Source organism: Myxine glutinosa, chromosome 12, assembly GCF_964187855.1.
Source record: "Myxine glutinosa chromosome 12, kmMyxGlut1.1, whole genome shotgun sequence".
NCBI lineage: Eukaryota > Metazoa > Chordata > Myxini > Myxiniformes > Myxinidae > Myxine > Myxine glutinosa.
Window position 1 is genome coordinate 25,806,131 of NC_136272.1, and position 26,506 is coordinate 25,832,636.

At 45.1% G+C, this 26,506-nt stretch overlaps 1 protein-coding gene across 6 annotated transcripts in view; it reads left to right on the plus strand.

The window, feature by feature from the left end:
* Window positions 1-26,506, plus strand: part of LOC137438082 (transcription factor CP2) — a 176,642-nt gene that overhangs the window by 96,344 nt on the left and 53,792 nt on the right. For all 6 annotated transcript variants that reach the window (XR_013621062.1, XR_013621063.1, XM_078766601.1 and 3 more), the window contains 2 exons: window positions 13,483-13,540; window positions 20,563-20,653. Coding sequence is in view for 4 of the 6 variants with exons in the window: in XM_078766601.1 (XP_078622727.1) it covers window positions 13,483-13,540; window positions 20,563-20,653 (149 nt within the window). In the remaining 2 variants the exon portion in view is untranslated. The remainder of the gene's footprint in view (window positions 1-13,482; window positions 13,541-20,562; window positions 20,654-26,506) is intronic.

Sequence of the window (26,506 nt, forward strand, 5' to 3'; positions counted from 1 at the left end):
TAGGTTACAAGGGGGCATAGAGGACCTGACGCAGGAGGTGGAACAGCTGACGGTGGGACAGACGGAGTTAGTGGAGCAGGTACAAAGGAACACTGCGGTACTAGGAGGGTTAAAGGCGACACAAAAAGAACTAAAAGACGACTTGATAGCGACGAAGAGGGAATGTCAGATGGTACGTGAGGGACTGACAACGAGGTTGGACGAGGTGACAGAAGTAATGGAGACAAAGGACCGGGAGGTGAGGACGCACATAGAAACGGTCATGGTAGCGTTAGAGGACGAAATTGAGGAGACGCACCGGGAAATAAAAGAGGTGAAGCAAAAGTTAGAGGAAGTGGAAGAGGGGGTGAGTGAAATTAAGAAGAGATGGAGGGAAACTAAGAGGGAGATAAAGGAGGAGGTGATGGAATATGTACAAGGTCGGTGCTCAAATCGTGATGGTGTGCTCGCTAACCAAATAAAGAGTTTGCAGGTGGCGAAGGAGGTGCGGAGACGAGGTGCCAAGGTGAGTGGCGATATACGTGGAAATGTATATGATGTGAGGGGAGCTTCAGTCGGCTTGGGGGTTGATGTGGACCCGGGTGTTCGTGAGAGGCCGTTGGTGAAGTGTGCGACAGGTACGGTGTGCGAAGGAGGAGGTGTGCGAGAATGTCCGATTATGGGGTGTGTGAGGAAAAAGTGCGCGCCAAGGAGTGAGTGTGCTGTCGAGAGTGAGTTGGTCGTAGCGCGTGTGCGAGGGGGCACATGGAAGCGCGGGATGGGGAGTGTTAGAGGATGTAACGAGAGAGTGCACACCTGTGGTGAGTGTTATGGAGAGTGTAACGGGAGAGTGTGCGCAAGAGGATGCGCGAGAAAGGTGTGTAATGGACGGGTGCACGAGGAAAGAGTGCGCTGTCAAGAGTAAGGGAGAATGCACACCTGTGGTGAGTGTTACGGAGAGTGTCATGGGAGGATGCGCGAGAAAGGTGTGTAACGGACGGGTGCATGAGGAAAGAGTGCGCTGGCAAGAGTAAGGGTGAATGCGCGACCGAGTGTGGTGGTAAAAGTAGTGAGAGTGACACGGAGCGTGAGTTGGTTGTGGCAGGTGAGAGAGGATGTACACCTGGAATGGAAGGATGCACACCTGGAATGGTAGAGCGCGTATGGGAATGCACGCTGGAATTGGTAGTGAGGCACGTGATTGGCTGTGCAAGTGAGAGCACACCTGTGGTCGTCACAGAGGAGGTGACCGAGGAGGGGGCGCGAAGAGGTGTGTTGGTGAGGTGTGCGAACGACGAGTGTGTGCAAAGGTGTGCGGTGGTCAGGTGTGTGACAAAGTCTGTAAGCGGAATGAGTGTACCTGGGTGTGCCAGGAAAGGTGCAATGACAAAGAGCATGGAGACGGCTGGATGTATGAGCAAGGAACGGGCTGCGGGGTGTAAGCATGCAAGTGGAGCATCGACGCTAACCGGGTTAGCGGTTAGAGCGACGTATAGCCGAATCGGGCCTTCGGTGCGAACCGGGCAGCTTTGCGTGCCGTGGGGATCCGCGGTGGTTTCGAAAGAACCGCCGTGCGAGATCCAAGCCGGGCCGCGCTTTGAACGGCCGCGTCCGTGCTCCACTAAGCGGAGCGGGCGGCCCTGTAGGAAGGGTCGTCACGACAACCCTTTGTGGTTGAGGCGTTCCGGCAGGTCGAAATCGGGCCATTGGACGGCTCCGTGCCGAGGTGGTGCGTGGGCTCTCGGCCCGGGTAAGCGGCCTTCCCTGCACCGAGTGCCGGACGCATCCAGCCGCTGGCACCAAACAACCCGCATTCATTGCTCGGCTTTACGAAGCCGAGCTTTAGAGATGAATTGGCGCACCGAGAGGCACTAGTGAGTAGACTGTGATGATGAGGATAGTGTTTTGGACCCGAAATTAGAAAAACAAAATTTGATGATTGGCAAAGGATTGGCAGATGATTAGTAGTGATTGGCAAATTTTTGATTGATTGCAATTTGGTGTGCAAAATTGATAGTAGAAGATACCCGATGTGGTGGGATGGCAACTCTGCCATCTCTCACAGCGGGGGCAAAGGAGCACTAGTTATGGGGTTGGCAGTGAAAACTAGCCCGGGAGGGTTAGGATATAGTGTGTAGGGATCTAGAAAAGATTGACCTTAGGTAACGTGAAGGTTAGGTAGTGACAATGATACCTGTAGTGGGGACGCAGGTAGATTAGAGTGGATGATAATGACGTGGTATGTGCTTAGTTTAAAGGGAAGACGGGGAGCACTAAGTTAGCAGGGCAACAGGTAGATTAGATGATGCCGTGTGTGTGGTTAAAAGGTGTGATTGCACAGGTGTGCAACTGAACAGGTGTATGGAGCAGTGTTTGAGGGAGTGATAGTGATGTGAGTTGTGCTGACCAAATGGTCCAGGAAGGAAGGAGGGTGCAGGTGGCACCAGGTGTGATTGCACAGGTGTGCAACAACAGGTGAATGGAGAACAGGTGTATGGAATAAGTAGTGTGGAATATATGGAGTATTGGAATGGATGGTCGTGGAGTGAGTATGGTGGAAACTGTGGAGTGGAGTGGATGGCGTGAAGGTGTGGATGGGGGAAAGGAGGATGGACCCCATCACGAATACCCTGGGAGGGTAGTGTAAGTGTTAGGTAGAGGGTACAGGTAAATTGTGGTTGGATATTGGCATCTGTGGTGCGGGTAGTTGCACAGGAGAGTTGTGATGGGTGCATTAGTGTTGTGGAAATGGCTGGGCGTGTAGCCTGTTAGTGTGTGTAGTTGATTGGACACTCCGCCACTGTTAGGATGTCGGCCAGGTGAGGCCGCAGGTGGGCTCTGGGAGCCGGTAGTTGTTGTGGATGGGGCCCGAGGATCCGGAGGACGGACCCGGGTAGCCCAGTGCCAGAGGGCACCAAGGGGTGACAGAGCCAGGAGGGGCCTTCCCCAGTTAGTTAGGTTAGGGTGAGGAGCTAGGTAAGCTCGGGTGGCAACTACAGTGGTGGAGGTGTGCAGGTGGGTAGACCTGCTGGGAGAGCTACACGACCCAGCCCGGAAATTGTGCAAGGGCACAGGGAGATGAAACGGGGGAGTGAGACCCCAAATTGAGAAGCACCACAGTTTGGTCAATGGGAATTGGTTTTTAGAACCCATAGTGTAAGTTGGCCAATGGATTGGCAGGGAAAGACCCCGGGTAGTGTAAAGTGTGTTAATGTCATTTAGAAAGTAGTTAGGATGAAAATCTCCTTGCACCATCTGCATCCACTCACCTGAGGTGACGTAACTCCACACCATGCCATGTTTTATTATTTTTATTGTGCAGATGTTTGGAATGTGAGACGCATCATGACGTGGGTGTGACATTGTGCTTTGTTGTTCCATCTCTCCCTCCTTATGAGGATTGATGATGAATTGGGTGATGGCAAATTTTGGTTAGATGGATTGTGGTGACGAATTTGGTATAGGAGAGATATGGGGAGACGTGACAGTAGTGACGAATTTGTAAAGGTGTAGATTTTGTAAATATGGGGTAAGGGCAAGGGTAGAGTAGGTGACAGGGGGTGTGACGTACGGTAGGGACGAGCTTTTCTCCGCTCCGTCTCCATACGCACCTCGCCTTGCATTGCCTGTATTGAAGTGTACCCCCCTGACCTTACCCCTCGCTCATCTGTCTTTTCCCCCCTTTGTCTCCCACATGAGGACCTGTGCGCCACTGGGCGCCGAGGGGAGCGTGCGGGAGTCCGCCATTGTGCGCCCGGAACTCCCAGAACCAGCTGTCTGCATCGATGCACCACATTATGGACCACATATCTGTCGCTGAGCACCACTTATGGACCCCATGGGTTGGGGCATGGCCCCTCTGTTGGAACCGGCCATGAAGGCCCGAGATCTTGCTGGCGGACCTTGGTCACAGGGCACCGATGCCCCACAGATGAACCACACGTAGTCGGCCCTGTGGGCCATAAATAAATAAAAATGGACACGTTGGGTGCATTTTTTAATCCAAATAGGCCGCCAGCAAAGAAGATGACAACATCAGGAAGAGAACAATGGCCAGCAGAGGGAGCCGAAGAGGAAGACCAGCACCAGGGTTTGTTGTTTTTATTTTTTAATGAACAGTGATGACTGTGCACCGAATGGTGCTTGATGGTGCTTTGGTGCCTTTTTGGGTGCTTTCATGGTGCATCGATGCAGGGCAGACTATCTCCCCGCCCCCAAAAGAACGATCACAGGTCCTGGGTTGCGTTTTGTAAATAAAGTAGTCATTGTAAATAATGCGCCCCCACCGTAAATGTATAGTTTGAAGACAATTCCGCAATTCGGTTAGCTGTGGGCGTGAGTCTGTTAGGTAGGGTGCAATGGAGCAGCGGGACATATTTATTTATGTTTTAAAACTGTCACACTCAGGGTCAGGTTAAATGTAGAGGGAACTACACCGACGTGCCACACTAAGGTAAAAGTTCATAGGCCCGGGACGTGCCTAAGGGGAGGAGGGTGCAGTGTTGTGGATATGAGGATTGTGTTTTTTTTTGTTTTTTATTGCTTTATTCTGGACCCTCCTGCCTCCAGTCTGTTGTATAAAGGTCAAAGGGCGTTCCCGTAGTTAATTCCATAAAACATACACGAAGGACACCATATATCCCTGTTCAGTAGTTATATCCTTATTATGTGTATTAGTGTAAGGCTGTGTCTTCCATTAATTTAAATACTCCATTGCACCAAGTGAAATAAGAGTAGATCCCCTTTCATTCACATTCCCCTTCCAACAATTGCCAACTGTTCCCTCCGCGACTCCATTCGCCACGAGGTCGGCTCGGAGAAGAAGGGGGAGGAGCTGCCGACTCCTGGGCGTGCCCGCCCATCGTCATCAAGGGCGGAGCCAGAGGGCCGTGCCGACCAATCAGGGCCGAGGCGAGCTGACCGATGGGCGTGTCCTGGACACCAGCGGCTTGATCGCCTGAGGCGCTATATAGAGCGCGCGCGAAAGCAAGAGAAAAGAAGTGGTTGGACTAAGCAAGAGAGGACTGAGTTGGACTGGGTTGGACGAAGAAAGAGAGAGGAGAGAAGGGGCGAAGCGAAGCAAAGAGAGAAAGAGTTTTGGAGTTTGTGAGAGAGGGAGAGAGAACCCGTCACGCCAGACCCCCCACCAGCAGCGTTGGCTCCACCAAGCAGCTCCGACCCGTTACCCCGCGCACACGACAGGATCGGTGGCATCGGCGGCCGTCGAGGTCCAGCCCGACGTCCCGTGCGGGATCAAGCTTCAGCCAGCTCCGTGCCTTCCTCCCCCTCCAGCCACCCACCTCCTTCCAGCCAATCCTGCCTGCAATTTCCCCATTCGTGTACGTGAGTTTGTTCTGTGTGTCTTGTCCCAGGGTATTATTTAAGCCTGTTTAGATAAGCTAGCGATTTTCACTGTGTCTCTTTGATTCTTCTGTAAATTATTTTATTATCCTTCCTTCTCCTTGGTTACTTTTGGTTGTAAATAGAAAATAAATTATATCCGTATTCCCTACTTCTGTCTTCTTCTTCTTCTTCACATCCTTCGCTTTAGTCTTTTCCCCATTGAATATCTGTGGCGCGATTTTGGCCAACGTTCAGGAATCGGGTTAGTCGGGGTAACTGTTCGGGCGCGGCGGCCAACCGCTCGGCAAACAACATCCTAGCCGTGTCCGTAACAATATACAGTGGAACCTTGACTTACGAGTTTAATTCGTTCCGTGACCGAGCTCGTAACTCAAATTGCTCGTATCTCAAATCAAATTTCCCCATTGAAATGCATTGAAATGCTATTAATACGTTCCAGCCCGCCAAAAACCACACCAATTTTTTTTAAAATATACAGTATATATAAAAATATCTCGCGCTTTATATTTCACCTGTATGCAGCATACAAGTTGGCAGGATGGCCTGGACTGGAGGTACGCACACTTGACTCTAAAGTCTAAACTGTCCAGCCTGGGTTTGAATCCCGACCCAGCTATAACCTGTCATGGGTGAATCACAGGCAGGGTGATTCATCAATGTGTGTACCGCTAAACTGGGCGCCCCGTTTGCGTCCCATTAGTTGTTGGATGTTAAGGATCTCACCGTGTTTTCCACAAAGAGAAGGCGAGCTATCGCCGGCACTCTGAACAAGTTGTGGCCTGGCATGGCATGAACATGAAAACATGAACATGAACATGAAATGTTCGACATGAACATGAAATTTTCCGAAATAACCAAAATGCGAAAACTAAAATGCATCGCTATACGACAGAGATACGTACTGTACTTGAACGGCAAGATAACTACGTGACCAGAACCCACCTGGCGGCGTAAACTCGAAATAACCAAAATGCGAAAACAAAAACGCAGCGCTATACGACAGAGATACGTACTGTACTTGAACGGCAAGATAACCACGTGACCAGAACCCACCTGGCGGCGTGAACTCGAAATAACCAAAATGCGAAAACTAAAACGCAGCGCTATACGACAGAGATACGTACTTGAACGGCAAGATAACCACGTGACCGGGTGGCGAAAGCTCGTAACTCGGATCTCGGCTCGCATCTCAAAGCAATAAACTGCCGGAGCGACGGCTCGTATCTCGAAAAACTCGTAAGTTGGGGCACTCGTAAGTCAAGGTTCCACTGTATATATATATATATATATATATATATATATATATATATATATATATATATATATATATATATATATATATATATATATATATATATACAGACTTGGCATTTAATATGGAATTTTTTTTTTCCTTGACTTGGGTTTACTTTCTTAACTCAGTATATCAATCTGGTGAGTTTCTTTTACACTTTGGTGATATATTTGTTAAAAGAACCATGTCACTGATTGTCGCAGCAAGAAGTCAACAACAGGATTATATCACAGGTGGCGTGGCAAAATGTACGGACAGGTGCATTTGATGATTGGCTTCACAGTCGGGTATACAGGGTTGTTGCGTTCTGTATTAGTGGAAAACAACTGCTGCACGTCTCCAAAAGTTATTGCCGCTTCCTCTGGAGATGGTCCGTCAACTCGACAATGCTGTTTGTCATGGAGTGGTGGCTTTACGAAATTACGGCATGAAACAGCGTGCTATTGCTCGGCAGTATGGCATCACTCAAGGTCAGGTGTCAAAGATCCTGAAACGAAATGCTCAGAGGGGTGTCCCTACTCCAATACTGAGGCCAGGACATCCCCGTAGAACCACAAGGAGGGATGATCGCCAGCTGCACCGGTTAGTCCGCAATGGCTGTACCAAGTCAGCTAATCGGCTTAGGGCTGAGTGGCAGCAACTGACAAATGTGCCTGTATCCAGAAGGCTAGACAACCAACGACTGGTTCAAGCAGGCTATCATGCCAGGCATCCCTTGAGAAAGCCACGCCTGACCAGACAACACTGCCAGCGCCGATTGCAGTGTGCCAGAGAGCACCGTCAATGGCAGCCAGGACACTGGAATCACATGATCTTCAGTGACGAGTCTAGATTTCTGGTCTATCATCAAGATGGCCACGTCCGAGTGCGCAGACAAGTGCATGAAGCCTACAACAAAGATTGTATAGTGCCAAGAGTCCAAGCTGGAGGTGGTGGGGTGGCCGTTTGGGCTGATTTTCATGCAGGGGGCAAAACTGACCTGGTTGTTCTGAATGGAAACCTGAAACAGTTCAAGTACAGGACCATTCTGGAAGAAACATTGCTTCCATTTGCTCGTGCAGCCTTTCGAGGAAACTTTGTCTTCCAAGATGACAATGCATGGCCTCATCGTGCTCGCATGATCCAACACTTTCTTGCTGACCGTGGTGCAGAGCATATGGAGTGGCCTGCCATGTCCCTGTATATGAATCTGATAGAGAACTTGTGGGCAGAATTAACGTGTCAAATCGACCACTTGGACCAGCAGCCGACCTCTGTGCGTGAATTGCAGCAGGCTATTGTCACTGCATGGCAAGCGATTCCTGTCCAAACCATGGCAGATCTTGTGAACAGCATGCCTCAACGTGTACGTGCTCTCCTGAATGCTTGTGGGGGTTACACGAAGTACTGAACTGTAATTTTACTGTCCGTAATCCCAGGCGTAATTTAACTTTTGTTTTTGTTAAAAAATTTTTTGGCTAATGTGCAAAATAAAGAGATACTTCTGGAAAACGTTCAGAGGTTTAACACAGTACTGTCCATGAATTGAGTTTGATATCAGTTTACATCACTTTCAAAGATCAATTTATTTGTTTCGAAATGTCAAATGTGGTTTTTGTTTCTTTTAAAGGTCACATTAACCAAATCTAGAATAATTCCCACATAATTCCAATGAACTTTTGGTTCAAAGACATCTTGAAAAGGAAGTTCACCCCACCAAAAAAATATTCCATATTAAATGCCAAGTCTGTATATATATATATATATATATGTATATATACATATATACATATATACATACATACATACATACATACATGCATACACACATACATACATACATACATACATACATACATATATACACACACACACACACATCTCCAACCTACCCTTTCTGTCAAAAGTTTTGGAACGCGCTGTAGCCACTCAACTCAAACATCACCTCTCTGCCAATAACCTGTATGAAACATTCCAATCCGGATTCCGCTCCAACCACAGTACTGAAACTGCTCTCCTCAAAATCACCAACGACCTTCTCCTCTCCTCTGACGCTGGCAACCTCAACATTCTCATCCTCCTCGACCTCAGCGCCGCCTTTGACACCATCAATCACACCATCCTCCTCACCCGACTTGAAACCACCTTTAACATTACCGGCACTGCCCTCTCTTGGATCAAATCATACCTCTCTGACAGACGCCAGTTCATCTCCATCAATAACTGCAAATCCCCCACTGCTCCCCTCCCCCAAGGTGTCCCCCAAGGTTCAGTTCTTGGCCCCCTCCTCTTCATCCTGTACCTGTCCCCCCTCGGTCACTTAATCCGCCGTCATGGTCTCCAATTCCACTGCTTCGCCGATGACATCCAGCTTTTCATCTCCACCAAGTCCATCTCCACCGCCACCCACTCTATCCTGACAAACTGCACCACTGAAATAAAATCCTGGCTTCAAATCAACTTCCTCAAACTTAACTATGATAAATCTGAAATAATCATCATTGGCCCAGAAACGCTCACCAAATCCACCCATAACTTTGCCCCCAACATCGACGGTATCCCAGTATCCACCTCCCCTCACATCCGGAATCTTGGCATCATCTTTGACCAAACCCTCTCCTTCGACAAATACACTAAACAGATCACAAAGACGGCCTTCTTTCACCTGAAAAACATCGCCCGTCTCCGTCCATCCCTCTCCTCCATGGCTGCAGAAACCCTCATCCACGCCTTCATCACCTCCTGTCTGGACTACTGCAATAGCCTCCTCTATGGTTCACCCTCAACAATCACCAATAAACTCCAATACATTCAGAACTCCGCTGCCCGTCTACTCACCCATTCCCGGACCCATGACCACATCACCCCCGTCCTTTACAAGCCTCACTGGCTCCCCATCTCCCAGAGAATCCAGTACAAAATCCTCCTCTTGACCTACAAAGCCCTCCATAACCTGGCCCCATCCTACCTGGCTGACCTCCTCTCCAGACACACTCCCACCCGCAACCTCCGCTCTGCTGGTACCAACCTCCTGACCCCCCCCCCCCCCCCCCCCATCCGGACCAAATTCAGATCCTGGGGGGACAGGGCCTTCTCCATCGCTGCTCCCACCCTCTGGAACTCACTACCTCACACCATCAGAGACTCCTCCTCACTCACCACATTCAAAACATCACTCAAGACCCACCTGTTCAACACTGCATTCAACATTTAACCCACAGCATTTAACCCCTGACTATCACTTCTCCTTCTCCCTCCTTTTTGCTTTGAATATTTCCCTATTGATTCTTGTTTTTTTGCAATTGTTTTTATCTTTTGCTATGCATTATGTTTTGCACTCTGTCAAAGCATCTTTGGGCTCCCTGAAAAGCGCTATATAAAATAAATGCATTATTATTATTATTATTATTATTATTATTTGCTACCTGCTAACTGGTATCTCCACCCTGGTCATACTATCTATCCTCTTCAACTATAGTATCGAACAAGCCTGGCTACACCGTCTTTAGACTATCAGTCTTGTTTTTGGTTTATTACTCTTAGGTTTATTTAGTCTTAGCTCACCTATTGTACACCGCACCTTTCCTATGCCATCTCCAGGCATTGCAAATCGACATTGCTGGGCACCGAAGGGGGCTCGGCAGTGACGCACGCTGAAAGGGAGTACTCAGTTTTCACTCTGGTTGTTTGTTTGTTTGTTTGTTTTCTTCCTTCCTTGTTTGTTTGTTTGTCCGGGCGATATCTCAGCCATCCTTTGAGTTAGGAAGCTGAAATTTCGGCACAATAGTGAGCAAGTCCTTTGTCAAAAACGGTGTTTTTATCTTGCCAAAACGAAGTTTTTGCAAGATGTATTAGTCAGCTTGTATGTTTGTTTGTTTGTTTTTTTTTTTGTTTGTGGTTAATCATTTTTTTTCACGTTTAGATCACTCTGTAGACCACAGTTATTATTGGAAACTCCTGTAACTTCGCATATCAGAGTCCTATAGAGATACCCTTCAGCACACAAAATTTTGAAGGTCAAGGTCAAAGGTCAAGGTCACTTTGCGGTCAATCATGGAGGTCAACGAAACCCTTATTTTTTGAGTAACTTTGATCGGATCGTCTCCAAACTTCATGGGAATCTAGTATATGGTCCGGCGCTCAGCTGATTAGTTTTTGGTGGCGATCGGCCTTGACCTTCATGGTTAGCGCTGGAGGTCGAAAATTATTGACCCCAAGGTCAAATTACGAAACCCTTATTTTTTGAGTAACTTTGATCTTATGATCTCCAAACTTGGTGGGTATATAGGGTGTGGTATGGCGCTCAGTTGATTAGTTTTTGGTGTCGATCGGCCTTGACCTTCAAGGTCATTTTGAAGGTCATTCAATTTTGACCAAAAGGTAAAATTTTCAAGTTTCAGTTACCATATCGAGTAGTACCTCAAATTGAAGCCCTTGTTGAGTGCTTTCCAAACATATAACTAGTTTGACAATGTGACGTCATTTGACGGCGTTATGACGAAAAAACTGCACTTTTCATGTATATTGTATTGCTTTAGTTCGCATTGTTTAGGTCACTCTGTAGAGCACAGTTCCCTTTGGAAACTCTTGTAAGTTCGCATATCAGAGTCTTTTAGAGATACCCTTTAGCACAAACTAGTGGATAGCAGTTCTGTTCACCTCAGTGTGACCTGAAGCAAGTCACTCATGTTCACATTTTGGCAAGATACGGTTCACCCTGTGGGTGATTTTTATTTGTTTTTTGATTAATCAATTAATTGAGGAGTTATTTAATTGTTAGCGATTAATTAAGTACTTATTAATTAATCAAATTTCCTTTCTCTTCTGACCATTAACTCAGGCACCTTTTGAATTAGGAAGCTGATATTTGGACATGCCAATGACCAGGTGATTTCGCTGCAAAGGCCATTTTTGATTTATTAATTAATCAATTAATTGATTAATTATTTAATTATCCGATTAATGACTAAAAAAAATTTTTTTTTTTAAGTTACAGATTCTGATGAAATGGTGGTGGTTTATGTGTTCTCTGACCGAATTGATTAATAATTTAATTTTTTAATGATTATTATTTATTTATTTTCATTACTAATCATTTATTTATTTTCTTTCTCATTTGGCCAATATCTCAGGCACCTTTTGAGCTTGAAAGCTAATATTTGGACATGACAGTGACCAAATGATGTGGCTATCAAGGATATTTTTGATTTATTGATTAATCATTTGATCGATTAATTATTTATTGATTAATTGATTAATTATTTATTGATTAATCGATTAATTATTTAATTTTTTATTAATGACTTATTTAATTAAATTTCTAAAAGATACATCTTCGGATGAAGCACCAGTGGTTTAGTTATGCTATTAGCCAATTGATTCAGAAAATATTTTGTGATGATCTTTTATTGATTTTAATTATACAATTAATCAATCACTTAGTGTACACCTCTCCCTCCCAATGCAGCCTCTATGAGCTGCACTGCGGTATTGCCGGGCGCCTGAGGCGCCCCGGCAATGCCGCGCTGTAGGATATTTAATTATTTGGCATGGGGGCGGTTGAATGTATCTGTACTTGTTTGAAACCACATTTCAAATCTGGCCTCCAAAGCCAGTCGCCGACTGGGCATCCTCCGTCGTGCGAAGTCCTTCCTTGGCACACCTGAGCTCCTCACCACATACAAGGCTTTCATCCGCAGCTCAATGGAATACTGCTCTCCCCTCTGGGCTGGTGCTCCTGCCTCACACCTAGCTCATCTTCACGCTGTTGAAACCAAAGCATTCAGAATCATTGGAATCTCCCGCGATGAAGCTAACTCCAAGGGCCTCTCACTCACTCACCACAGGCAGGTTGGTGGTCTTTCCGTCTTCTACCGACTCCTCTCTGGCCTTTCCCCCCCAGCTCTCTCTGGGCTCTGTCCCGCAAATATTCCTACAGGTCGCACAAGATCTGCCTGCAACCCTCTTATGGTCAAACTGCCAAAATCAAGACTCTCTGCTCACCTTCACTCCTTCATTCCTCTTTTCTCCCGCCTCTGGAACAAACTCCCTCACTCTCTTCAATCCCACTCCACCCTCCAGGTCTTTAAAACAGCTGTTCACCACCATCTCTTGTCTTCCCCCATCCAAAACCTTGATCTTTTCTACCCCCGCTAATTTCACCCCAATTCCACTTTTTTGAAATACCAACTTCTGTCCTGGAAGTCCTTGGTGTCCTTGTGTTTTATACTTCTCCCTCCACCCCCCCCCCCTTCCCACGCCTCCTCCCCCCAAGCCCTCTCCCTTCCACACATCTCTCTGCTCTCAAATGTTGTGTTTGTGTGCTTCCCCTTCTCTCCCCATCTTGTTTTCCGCTCCCTCTTTTTATATATTTTGTTTGTCTGGTTGATTTGTTTGTGAAGTAAATGTTAGCTCTTTCACGAGCCTCGATTCAGTATACAAAAAAATAAAAATAAAAATACCTTGGCTAGGTCCAAAAATGGAGAAGAGAAGAGAAGAGAAGAGAAGAAAAGTGTGCACATGAAAACTTTGGTCAAAATTACTCAGTGTTCAAACATTCAAACATTCAGGTTGCTATCGTTATCCAGTGCCAATATGTGAGCCTCCAAAAACTTCAATTAAACAAATGGGATTTGTGAATGCAAAAAAATTGGCATAGCACCGTCTTTCTAGAGGGCTATGTGACCCTGAATCGACTTGAAATTGGGGCTGAATTTTACCCATGAAGGTGTTGGTTTTTTAAATATATATTTTAATTTTTTTTCCAAAATATTTTCATCAATATCTCAGATGGTGAACTGGAGAAATTTTAGAAGATTAGGTGAGCTAACATTGGAATTGTGTGCATTTGTACCTTGTGTTTACAGCAGTGATTGTTCTTCCCCAAACCATCAAAGTGAAGGTGCTGTTATCCCAGGAGGTCATGTAAGTGCAAAACTTACTTTGTCTTTTATGTTTTGTTTTTCACTGCAGTCACAGTGGGTTACACTCATTACTTGTTTTTCTCATCGCCAGGTTACTAGTCTGTTTTTGAGCTTCACTATATCTCTAAATGTTCACAAATGGTAAAATACTATCTTGTCAAGGGGTCCATTAACAAATGCTCTGAGTAGAATGGTCGGAAACCTCTGCGAAGGAACGAAATGGTGTTTGTGATACTGCGTTCAATATTAAGGGGTGTTGCAAAACATTTTACCTTTTTTTCCCCCGAATGCGTGCACAACCGTAACGGGTTCTCGGGGGAAAAAAAGGTTAAATCTTTTGCAACACCCCTTAGTTTATGATTCCCAAAGGTTCATCCAACTGAAAGCGAACCTGTTGGTGGAACGCGCATGAAAGACAAAAGGTGGGAAAACATTTTTTATGCCTTCGCTGACGAAGTCACCAGAGGCATTATGTTTTTGGGTTGTCCGTCCGGCTGTCTGACCATCCGCCCATCCATCCGTCGTGATGAATTTGCATTACTGTGATGATTTGAGAATGGCTTAAGGGATCTTAGTCAAAGTTGGTGCAAGTATGTATAATGAGGTAAAGATTAACTGATTATATTTTGGGGTCAAGAGGTCAAAGGTCAGAGGTCATGTTGGGTAATAATCCTGTTACGCAATAACTTGTGAACCAGTGATGGAATTCTGACCAAAGTTGGTACAAGTATGTGTTATGAATACCGATTTGCTTTTGGGTTCAAGAGGTCAACGGTCAAAGTCTGTGATAGGTTTATAACTTAAGAACGGCTGAAGGGATCGAAGTCAAACTTGGTACAGGTATGCATACTGATGTAGTGATCAACTGATTAGATTTTGGGGTCAAGAGGTCAATGGTCAAATTTCAGACGTCCCATCAGGTAAAAATTCTGATATTGAGCTAACTTGTGAACCAGTCCTGGGATTTTCACCAAACTTGGTATAATTATATATTATGATGCGAAGATAAACTGATTCAATATTTTGGGGTCAATAGGTCAAAGATCAGAGGTCATGTTAAGTTACAATTAATTATCTCAATTATGTCGTTACCGGGATAACTTAAGAATGGCTGAAGGGATCGAAGTCAAACTTGATACAGGTATGTATAATAATGAAAAGATGAACTGATTGGATTTTGGGGTCAAGATGTCAAAAGTGAGAGGTCATGTCAAATAAAAATTATGTTACCGCGCCAACTCATGAACCAGTGATGGGATTTTGAACAAACTTGGTATAAGTATATATGATGCAAAGATGAGCTGATTGGATGATGCAATCAAAAGGTCAGAGGTCGTGTCAGGTAAAAATGTGATAACTTAAGAACAGCTGAAGGCATTTAAATCAAACTTGGTACAAGTACAGGGTCCGTCAGGGAGGTGTGACGATTTTCAGAAAACTCGTACACAGTTATTTTTAGTCGAATTTCAATTTTAATTTTTTTAAAGACTACATATATAATGCCATGTAATACACTGTAACAAAGACATTTAAAAAAATGTAATTCATGTTTGAAAAATGACATCATCTAAATGGCGGCCGTTATTGTCCAAGCATTCTTGCAGACGCGCGGAAAAGTTCCAGCATTTCTCAGCACAGCAGCATCCCTCAGCAGTTCCAGCATTCTTTCTGCGAACGTAAACCGCCGTACGAAATCATTCTGCTGCAGTTCTTGAACCACCATGATTTTGTACGTGTGATAATGAAGGTCCAAGTGCAAAATTCGACGAACTGATCTGTCTGACATCCGTAGAGCGCGAGCGTGCCGTACCGCTGACCGACGAGGGCTGGCCTCCACAGCTTGTCGAACCCTTTCGATGTTTTCCGGGGTCCTAACGGTTCGATCACCTCCCCGAGCTGCTCCCGGCCTCACAGATCCAGTTGTCCTGAAGTTTTTTACCCACTTCAATATTGTGTTTCGAGACGGAATGGCGCCACGTCGACCAACATTGAAGTGAGTACGAAATCTGCGCTGTGTAAGCACCACCGAACTACCCGTTTGAATAAACGTCTCAACAACAAAGACGCGATGCTCAATCGTCCACACTCCACAGCTCCATGGCTACTGAAATGGCGCCTAACAACGAGTAACCAACAGCCATCACGCATGCGCTAGGCCCCCCACTTGCATTGTTATACCCAATTCAAACATGAATTACATTTTTAAAATGTCTTTGTTAGTGTATTAAATGGCATTATATATGTAGTCTTTAAAAAAAATAAAATTGAAATTCGACTAAAAATAACTGTACGAGTTTTCTGAAAATCGTCACACCTCCCAGGCGGACCCTGTATATATATATTTGGATGGTTCTTAGCTACATAAGGCAAAAAAAAAATTTTAAATTGTTTTACTCCTAACCGTTAATTTTTATTAAAGGTTAGGAGTAAAACAATTATTATTATATATATATATATATATATATATTTTTTTTTTTTACTCCTAACCTTTAATTTTTATGGTATTCAGGTAAAACTTCTGCATGTGAAAGATTTTTTGAATACATCAAGTTTTAGGGGTTGCACAGTGACTCATGGTTGCCAGCCACTCATTGTTGCCTGAAAAGCATTGATTTCCTGCAATTGGGAAACCTCTTGCGATGTTCTGTCACAACTTGAAGCAGATACTGGATTTGCTCTTCATCCCTTGTCAGGAGACGATTGTACTGTTGTGTGATTCCCCTCGGTGAAGACTGGGAAATCACGGATAGCAATCGAGCTTACTTTGAGGCGTTATCCAAATCGATGGCACATGATACGCGAAGGGGGGAGAGTTTGGGGAGGATGCCGACTTGCCTGGGTGGCCCCGATGATGTCTTCACCCTTTGAAAAGAAACTCAAAAAACCAGAATTGAAGGTACAAAAATAACCACAGCTTTATTGCCGGATCCTGCGAACAAAGAAACGCGCCGATGAACTAAACCCCTCTAATGGAGCACTCCCACACAGACTTCGACTACACGACAAATGGAAGGGATAAATAAAGCAATCGTCGTGTTCGTGTGGTGCGTCTTATCTTTTGTCTGGATGTCAGGTTGGTCAGGCTCCATCCGACGTGACTCTGGTCAGCGCGAACCGCTCTGTCCTGTCTGTTGGCGTACAACCTGCCCTCCGCGTGACCCGAACGAGTCGTGTGCAGCTCGCTCCTCCGGCCGTGCCCGGACTCGTCCACGCGGAGTCGCTCCCTTGTCCGGAACCAAGATGAGAGGTCCGACGGCACAGGAACGCGCAAAGGGCAACAGGAGAAGAAAGGAAAGGACCTCCAACGCGGGAAGGCAAGAAGAGACAGGCAGAGGTGAAGAAGCGAAGAGATTAGTGAAGGGGCCAAGAGTCGAAGAACGAAAAAGGTGGTGTCAGTCTCTCCTCACTTTTATCACACGTCCTCTGACGTCACTCGCGCTTCCCTTCCAATCAGCACGTCGCTTCTTGCTGGTCTTTCGCGCCCTCCTCACGTCACCGGCGCTTCTCCTCCAATCAGTGCGCAGCTTCTTATTTGTGTTTCGCGCCCTCCTCTCTGATTGGCCGAGCGCTTCGCACCTTTGGTGTCATGCCATCTGTCGGTGGCCAATCAGTGTGGCACATCCTTCACCTTCCTTACTCTGCCAATCGGCGACCTGGTTGTTACTCGCCCCTCCCCCGGCCAATCACGAGTCCTCCTGGGCGTGGCTCTCGGCCTGCCTGTGCAATGTCTGTCGCCATGCTGGTGTTGTCAGCCCAAGTGCGTGGTCGCTTCCTGTCTGTTCTTCTGTAAGTTATTGTGGCGGAGGGGGGATTTAATTAGTGTGGTGCGCTATTGGACCTAACTAATGTATATGATGCGTTGCCATACGGGACACAGGTATGATCACAGGTTCGACACACGGGGGAATTAGCATAATCCCTGCTCTACCTATCACACGATCATCCTTGTATGATCACAGATATACACTTAATCCGACAAACGGGCGAGACGGGTCCCTGACTTACTTACATCGAGATGGTTCTTCTTCTTCGTGACATCGGAGCATCTACCCATGCAGATCTACCTGGATCTATATATCCCCCTACCCAAAATTCATAACAGTACTCTTCAATGAGAGCACCTGCATACACCAGAGTACAGCTGTACTGTATTCAATTAACTTCAAAACAACTTCAAAATGTGCAGTACATAGCAAGGTCATAGTTTTTTTTTGGTTTTTTTTGTATACTGAATCGAGGCTCGTGGAAGAGCTGAATAGGTCAACTGTAATTGGCAAAATCACAAGTATAGCAGTGGAGAATAAATAATCAACTCCAAACATTTATGCGAGCAAAATATGTGAAATTACAAACTCCGTGTGCAACCCATAAATTTAGTCCAAATGGCTTAAAATTTCACCAAAAGGATTTTTTTATACATACAAATTTTTTTTAGTGTTAGGAGCTTGACTTTTCTAACTTTCATTTTGAAGAACCATCCCAATGTATAATGATGTAATAATGTGGGCAGAGGCATATTGTTCAACGTTGTGATGTCGAAGAGTGTTGTTCTAGTTTAAATAATGAAAAGCGGGTTTATTTACAATGAAATAAGGGGACAAGGTTAGACAGGATAATTATAAACTCCAGCACAGACCTGATGGTCAACAGACATAGCTAGGGATGATGGAACACACAAATTTATGTATGAAAGACCAATTATGCCTAACCCCCAAATAGTGCCAATTACAAGACTTGCACACTAAGCATGGGGCAGGCAAGGGCTTGATCAAGCACGAAGCTTGTGGCATGCAGGCCGACGTAGCTGATGACGTGCGGCTCAGGGTGGAAGAGGCGAGACTGAATGGCGATGAGAAGGCCAGGAGAGTCGAAGATGGCGGCTAAGCAGAAGGAAAGATGTCTCTCCCTCTCAGGTCCAACTCCAACTGATGCGCTCCGCGCAGTCACGGCCCTCGTCAATTCTGGGACCGCCTTCAAGCATGGCGGGTCCTTTTCATTGGCTGCCTACATTCTATGGGCGTCACCATCTTCTGGGCCGTCTTGCCCTCTGGGATGGACCCTCAGTAAAAAGTGTTCCCTCCTCAACCAGTGCTCCACACCTCACCTCACCACCCCATTGTCGCTTGCAGTGTGCTGGTCAAACAGTCCATGATGGTTTTCTTTGAAGCACATCGTGTTTCCTTTGTACATTTTCTGCCCAAGTCCTCACCTGCCTCACCTGCCTCACCTTTGGCAGGAGGTTTTACACAGCACAATCTTACTCTATCTGCTTTATAACTAAAACTCTCTGCCTCCTCGGTGCACATTTTACAATACGATTTACCTCTGGGAAAAACTCTTACAAAGGGAAATGTTGTATTCTACCATGGAAATGTTGCTTCATTTACTCCAACAATGGATGTGTGCACTTAATCTCAAATGATGAGTGATCAGCGTTATATCTCTGGTCATCTTTCAGTACTGTCTGGCATCCAGCCTTTCTATCCAAGTCGTCTGCTCACTGGCGGATTCGGGGGGTGGGGTGAGGGTGCAGGGGGTGCGCACCCCCCCACCCCCCTTCGGATTTTCGATGATAAATTATATGCTATGAATATCCTGGAACAGCCCGAGTGTCCAGATTATTTTGAATAAGGAACGTTCCAGGCAGCTTACCAACGCTCAGATGTTTTAACACACACACACACACACACACACACACACACACACACACACACACACACACACACACACACACACACACACACCATCATTTTATAGCAGAAGGAACAGCTGGGAAAGTTGGTGCACCAGTTTGGCGATCTGGCCATTAGTCATCGCGAATCTGCTGAACTTTTGGACCAGGAAAGAATGCAAGGAGCTGCAGAAACTTCAAAGAACGCATGAAATGCCGTTTCTGACAATCAATTTTTTTTTTAAAATTCCGAGGGGAGGACCCCCAGAACCCCCTTTACCACCCCCTCCCCCTTCGGCGCTATGGCTTGGTGCACCCCTCCGTCTTGAAATCCCTGGATCCGCCCCTGCTACGGAAGGTATACAGGGGCCCCTTCTTGAATACTTGTCACATTTATCTGTTAGTTGGAACAGCTTGTAGCTCCTGATGGCATTCTATCTGAAGATCTCTTTCTTGACACTGGTCTTTCTTGACACTTTCTTGACACTTGAAACTGGAAGCCAGTTTTTTAGGACGCACCATATTCTTACTCTATTTCTTCTTCAATGATCTCTCCGCTTTCTTCGATCGTCCTCTGCACAGTTTTGCTGAAGACTCCACCCTGTGGTGCAGTATAGTACACCATACTTCTAAGAAGCAGACTGTTGCAGCATCCATCTTTGCCTTTGCATATCGAGAAAAGACAAATCATTGGTCAGCTGCCAGGAATATGTCTTTCAAAGAAGGAAGTTCCAATGCCCTCGCTCTCTCTCGCAAAGGTTGGCTTTAAAACCCTGTCTCACTGACCTCCCTTGCCATACTCTCACTCCTTCCCCCAATCTACTTAACTGGACAAGCTCTGGAAGAGGTGCAGTCCCTGGACATCCTCGGCCTCACAATTTATCACAACCTGTCTTGGGTGGACCAAATCACCAAACTAGCTTTTAAGGCAGGCTGACAATTCTCTATGCCCTGCAGAGCTTAGTTTATTCTGAGCTGATCATCATTCAATGAATCAGGGTTCTTATTCTGGATTTGTGCAGCTGCTTCCCATCTTCCTTCCCTGGAGTACTTTGAGTCCAAGGCTCACCATGTTATTGGATTGTCTCGGCTTGAGCCTGAGTTCCAATGTCTGTTTCTCACGCATCGTAGACAGGTTGGTGGGATCTCTTTGGTTTTTATATGGCGGTTTCAGCATGCTGCATTGAAGTGTGACGTCGATGTACACATCATAACTGTAGTTCTAAGAATAAATTGATTTTAACCATTGTATTTATGTGATTGTGAACTATTTTACGTTTTATTTTCATAAGCATATGTTATTATGGTGCAGGAATGATGTCTTGGTTTGTGGATTTTCTTGTAACAATCAGTTGCTGTCATCTGCATCTATCCAAGAGGCTCAGCAGTGGCTGCAAAGTAATCGTTTTGCAGCGTTCAGCCGACTTTTTTCCAACTATGCAGGTAATGCATCCAGCCGCATTTTCAACATTATTTGTTTTGCTGTTGGTTACCTTTATGTTTAAAATCTGCTGTACCATAATCTGTTTACTCATGGATTATTGTTTTTGGCATGCATGCGTGCTGTCCATTGGAAAGATGTTAAGCCGTAGGAGTCATCTGCCAGCACGGGTCGTTGCTGGATGTTAAAAAAGCCCTTACCGTCTTTCGTGAAGAGTCAGCATGTTGTTGCATCGCTGGCTCCCTAGCCAAGTTAATGTCAAGCCTGGCCAGCTGGTTTGCAAAAGACTTGGACCAAAAACATCCTCTCTCCCCCCCGCCCCCACCCCCCCAAAAAAAAAACAAGAAAGCGGGAGTAATTGAATAAGTCGAATAAGGTTAGAGATGCAGAGAAAGTAGTTGGGGAAAATGAAAGTCTTCTAAGCTGTGCACATGATAGCGTATTGTTGCCCTAAATTTGATGCGTTAGGTGTACCGGAAAGTAATAGAGTAATATACATAAGCTGTATACACAGCTTAAAAACGTGCATTACTTTCTGGTATACCTAATGCATCTTTCCATGGCTTGTTGATTATTTTGGTCATTAATTACCTCCGCCACTAAAGGTGGATGGAGGTTGTTTTCACCCCTATCTGTTTGTCTGTGAACAAGATATCTCAAAAGGTTGTGGACGGATTCGGATGAAATTTGGCAGAGAGGTAGCGTATGTGACAAGGACGAAATGATTAGATTTTAGTGAAGATCTGGATTCGGATCCAGCTAGTATAATTTTTCAAGTGATTCTTCACCATTGGGAGATAGGGCCAAAAACGATACATAGCAGGATATCTCAAAAAGTTGTGGACGGATTTGGACGAAACTTGGTGGAGAGGCTTGGTGTGTGACAAGGAAAAATGAGTTTAATTTTGGTGAAGATCGAGATCTGGTTCCGGCTCGTAGAATCTTCTAAGTGATTCTTCACCATTGAGTATCATCTGGTGTTGGCCTAATGGTTAGGGTGGCGGGCTTGGGACCCTCAGGTCCTGAGTTCGAATCCCGTTGCATTAACGCCAGGTGGGGTTGACTCAGCCTGTCATCTTTCCAAGGTCGGCAAAATGAGTACCAGATAACTGGTTATAGAAAGATATTGCATCAACGGTAGACTCGCCCACAGAAAAATGATGCAACCAGCAGTCGGGTGGCTGCACACGAACCACCCACCACCACCATTGAGTGATAGGGCTAAAACCGACATATAGCAGGATATCTCAAAAAGTTATGGATGGATTTGGACGAAACTTAGTGCAGAGGTTTTGTGTATGAGAAGGAATGGACGAATCGATTCGATTTTGGTGAAGATCTGTTTCTAGATAGAAGAATTTAAGTGATTCTTCACCATTGAGAGATTGGACCAAAACGATATATAGCAGGATGTCTCAAAAAGTTAGGGACGAGTTTTGACATGGACGAGTTTTGACAAAACTAGGTGCATGAATTGGTTAGGTGACAAGAACATTGACAATGACAATTAGGTTAGGTGACAATTGTTTAGGTGCTAACCCCCGCTCTAGCGGTGAAAATGGACTTAAAACGATCATTCATCATTCATTCATTCATTCATTCACAAGAACAAGCCGAATAGAATTTGGTTCAGGTCTGGATCCAGATATGTATCAGTGGGATACAAAACTTAAACTGTTCACCTGGTGGAGGTATGCTCTCTACTGAGTGCCATTCTAGTTGGGATAGTTATGATTGGTTTTGTGTTTTGTTGACATTCTCCGTTCCTGTGGTGAGGAAGAGGGAAATGTATGTCAGGAGTCAGGGTGCAGAGGAGGAAGAACTTGTCTTGGGTGGACCAAATCACCAAACTGGCCTTTAACGTATCGCGATACATCGTTGCACCTACCTACTTACCTCAGCCATTTGTTTCCTCCTTCCCTCACTGCTTCAAGTTGATGCATTTACTTCCTTTCTTTCAATTTACTCTTCTGCTTAAGCCGGTCTACTTCCCACTTACTTTGGGACTTAAAATAATCTGCTGTGTTTGGTTCTTCAGAAGGTTCTTGCCACAACCCTTGTCCTGTCATGCTTCACCATACAGATCCAATCTATTAACTCCTTCAATATGAAAATCGATTTTCCAGCTTCGTTTCAGCAGATAATCTTTTTGCAGCTCACCAAACTGCTACAAAGCACTTGGTGCATTTCTTCTGCAGGTGAAGCATGATAATTTCATCGGTCATGTCAGTAAATCAGGGCGATTCCGTGCCGGTGGATTCCATACATCCGTTGTGTCAGGGTGTTACCCTCACATAAAATAATCAGCAATACATCCAATATGTCATATTTATGAATACATAATCATATACCCTTTTTCCTGGCCAAATTGCAAGTTTTTTTTTTTACGAATGTAATTAAGTTGAGAAAGCAAATTGTGTTGTGCAAATTCACAAAGTTGTGCAGGTTATTCCTCTGTTATCTGGGAATTTGTCCATAAGTCATCCAAATTGCTTACTTAAAATGATCTACAGCAAATGGTTTTCATTACCACCACACCTCTTTAAAAGATTGACTTTACTTTTGATGTAGGATCTTCCTTTTAATCAACCTTTTCAGATAATGCCTCAATCCCAAATTGTATATTTAAAATGTTCCCACAGCACTATCCTTATAAAACGTAATTGTGGATAATTCCGGGGAAGGAGGAGGGAGGGAGAGGAGGATTGGATAATTCAACCTTCCTGAATGTATCTGCAGTTGGGTCCAGATAGGGTGAAAATGTGATGCAAGTTTGATACAAACTGAAGCAATTATAGTGAAAGGTCACATCAAAATGGCTAATTAGGACTTTGGTGCAATTAATATAACCAACGAATAAAAAGTCGGTGAAATGGCACAAAGGGAATGAACAATTGCTACATTCTAGGGCTCTAGGCCAATGCAAAGTTAAACTAGAACGTCACTCGGTAGAGCACATACCTCCGCCAGGCTGAACAGTTTGTTTTCTATCCCATTGACAGGCCAATGTATGCTGCATGTGTGAGAAGTGTTATGATTTATGGGAGCGTGAACGTAGAGCAGCAACGAAGGTTGGAAATGCGAATGGTTTGGTGGATGTGCGGAGTATCGTTGAGAGAGAGGAAGACAAATGATGAATTGCGAAAGATGATGGGAATGGAGCCTGTGATGGATGCTGTGAAGAGAAACAGGTTGAGATGGTTTGGTCATGTGTTGAGGAAGGATGAAAGTGACTGGTTGAGAAGAGTGATGGAAATGAATGTCGAAGGAAGTAGAGGACGGGGAAGACCGAGAAAGACTTGGCTAAAGATAGTGGAAGAAGACATGCGGGCAAGGGGTTAACAAGGAGAGATGCAGAAAATAGGGCAAAATGGAGAAGATTGTCATGGGGACCGCAAGGCTAACCCCCGCTCTAGCAGGGAAAATGGCCTTAAAATGCATGTTGTTGTTGTTGTTGTTGATCAAATGAGGTGCAGATCGAATGAGGAATGTGGGGCAGATGGGAAAACATGGAGGAATGTAATGTCGAGTCATCAGCATACGAGTGCATTTGGTTATTTATGGAAGAAAGAAGGTCATTGATAAAGAGGAGGAAGAGTGTTGGAGACAGGACATAACCCTGAGGGGCATCGCTGTTGATAGGGAAGGAGGGAGATGTTGAACCATCAACAATTACAGAGATAGAGCGGTCGGAGAGAAAGCTTGATATGAGAGAGCAGAGTGAAGGAGGAAAGCTGAAAGTGGGAAGCTTGGATATCAGACCCTGATGCCAAACTCTCGTCAAAGGAATTTTGAGATATCAATTTTAAGGCCATACAGACATAAAGTGCCTTCAGAAAGTATTCATACCCCTCGACTTTTTTATATTTTGTTGTATTATAGCCTAGCCTGAGTTTAAAATAAAATTGAGATTTTTGTCACTGATCTACATATAATATCCTATAATATCAAAGTGGAAATTTTATTGTAGAAATTATTACAAAATAATGAAATATGAAAATCTGAAATGTCTTGAGTCAATACGTATTCAACCCCTTTGCTTTGACACTCCAAATTGAGCTCAGGTGCATCCAATTTCCTTTGATCATCCTTGAGATGTCTCTACAACTTAATTGGAGTCCACCTGTGGCCAAGTCAATTGATTAGACATTATTTTATAAAAAACGCACCTTTCTATCTGTGGTCCCACAGTTGACAGTGCATGACAGAGCAAAAACTCTACCATGAAGTCCAAGGAACTGTCCGTAGAACTCCGAGATTGAATTGTGAGGAGGCATTGATCTGGGGAAGGGTATACAGCAATTTCTAGTGTTGAAAGTTCCTAAGAGCACAGTGAGCGCCGTCATGATGAAATGGAAAGAATATGAAAATACCCGGACTCTTCCTAGAGCTTGCCGTCCAACCAAACTGAGCAGCCGGGCAAGAAGGACCTTGGTCAGGGAGGTGACCAAGAACCCAAAGACCACTCTGACAGCTACAGAGTTTCTTGGCTGAGATGGGAGAACCTGCTGGAAGGACAACAGTCTCTGCAGCCCATCACAAATCTAGGCTTTATGAGAAAGTGGCCAGACAGAAGCCATTCCTGAGAAAAAGGCACATGACAGCATACTTGGAGTTTGCAAAAAGGCACCTGAAAGACATGAGAGAAAAGATTCCGTAGTCTGATGAGATGAAAAGTGAACTCTTTTGTCTGATTGAAAAGCACTGCATCTGGCGGAAACTGAGCACAGCTCATCACCCATCTAACACCATCCCTACCGTGAAGCATGGTGGTGGCAGCAACATGCTATGGCGTTGCTTTTGAGCGGCAGGCACTGGGAGACTTGTATGGATAGAGGAAACAATGAATGGAGCCAAATACAGGCAAAATCCTTGAGGAGAACCTGCTTCAGAGTGCAAAAGACCTTGGACTGCGGTGAAGATTTATGTTCCAACAGGACAATGATCCCAAGCATACTGTCAAAGCAGCACTGGGATGGCTTCAGAGCAAGAACATGAAAGTCCTGGCCCAACCAAAGCCCAGACTTGAATCCCATTGGGAATCTGTGAAAGACTTGAAAATTTCTGTTCACCGACGCTCCCTATCCGACTTGACAGAGCTTGAGAAAATCTGCAAGTAAGAATGGGAGAAACTCCCCAAATACAGATGTGCAAAGCTGATACAGACATACCCAAGAAGACTCGATGCTGTAATTGCTGACCATGGCGTTTCTACAAAGTATAGACTCAGGGGGTTGAATACTTATGTAAATTAGATATTTCTGTTTTTCATTTTTAATTGTTTTGTAAACATTGATAGAAAGTAAATGACACTTTGACATTATGGGGTATTATGTGTAGATCAGTGACCACAAAAAAAATCTCAATTTAAGCAATTTTACATTCAGGCTGTAACACAACATGTGAAAAGAGTCTAGGGGTGTGAATATTTTCTGAGGGCACTGTATAGACATCACCAGACCGGATGTTCACACAAGCAGAACCGTTGAGATTATTACGTGCGCGCACACGTCGTTTTTTCATTTTCTGTTCCTCACAATTCTATCTCTCTCTCTCTCTCTCTCTCTCTCTCTCTCTCTCTCTCTCTCTCTCTCTCTCTCTCTCTCTCTCTCACTCACTCACTCACTCACTCACTCACTCACTCTCACTCTCACTCTCACTCTCACTCTCACTCTCACTCTCTCTCACCTGTGATCCCTTACCGAAGCGGGGTGGATACTTTGAGTCCTGGGAGGATTTTGTTCAACCTCCTGAAACCCGCAAATTAAGATAACCAACGACACACACACACACACACACACACACACACACACACACACACACACACACACACACACACACACACACACACACAC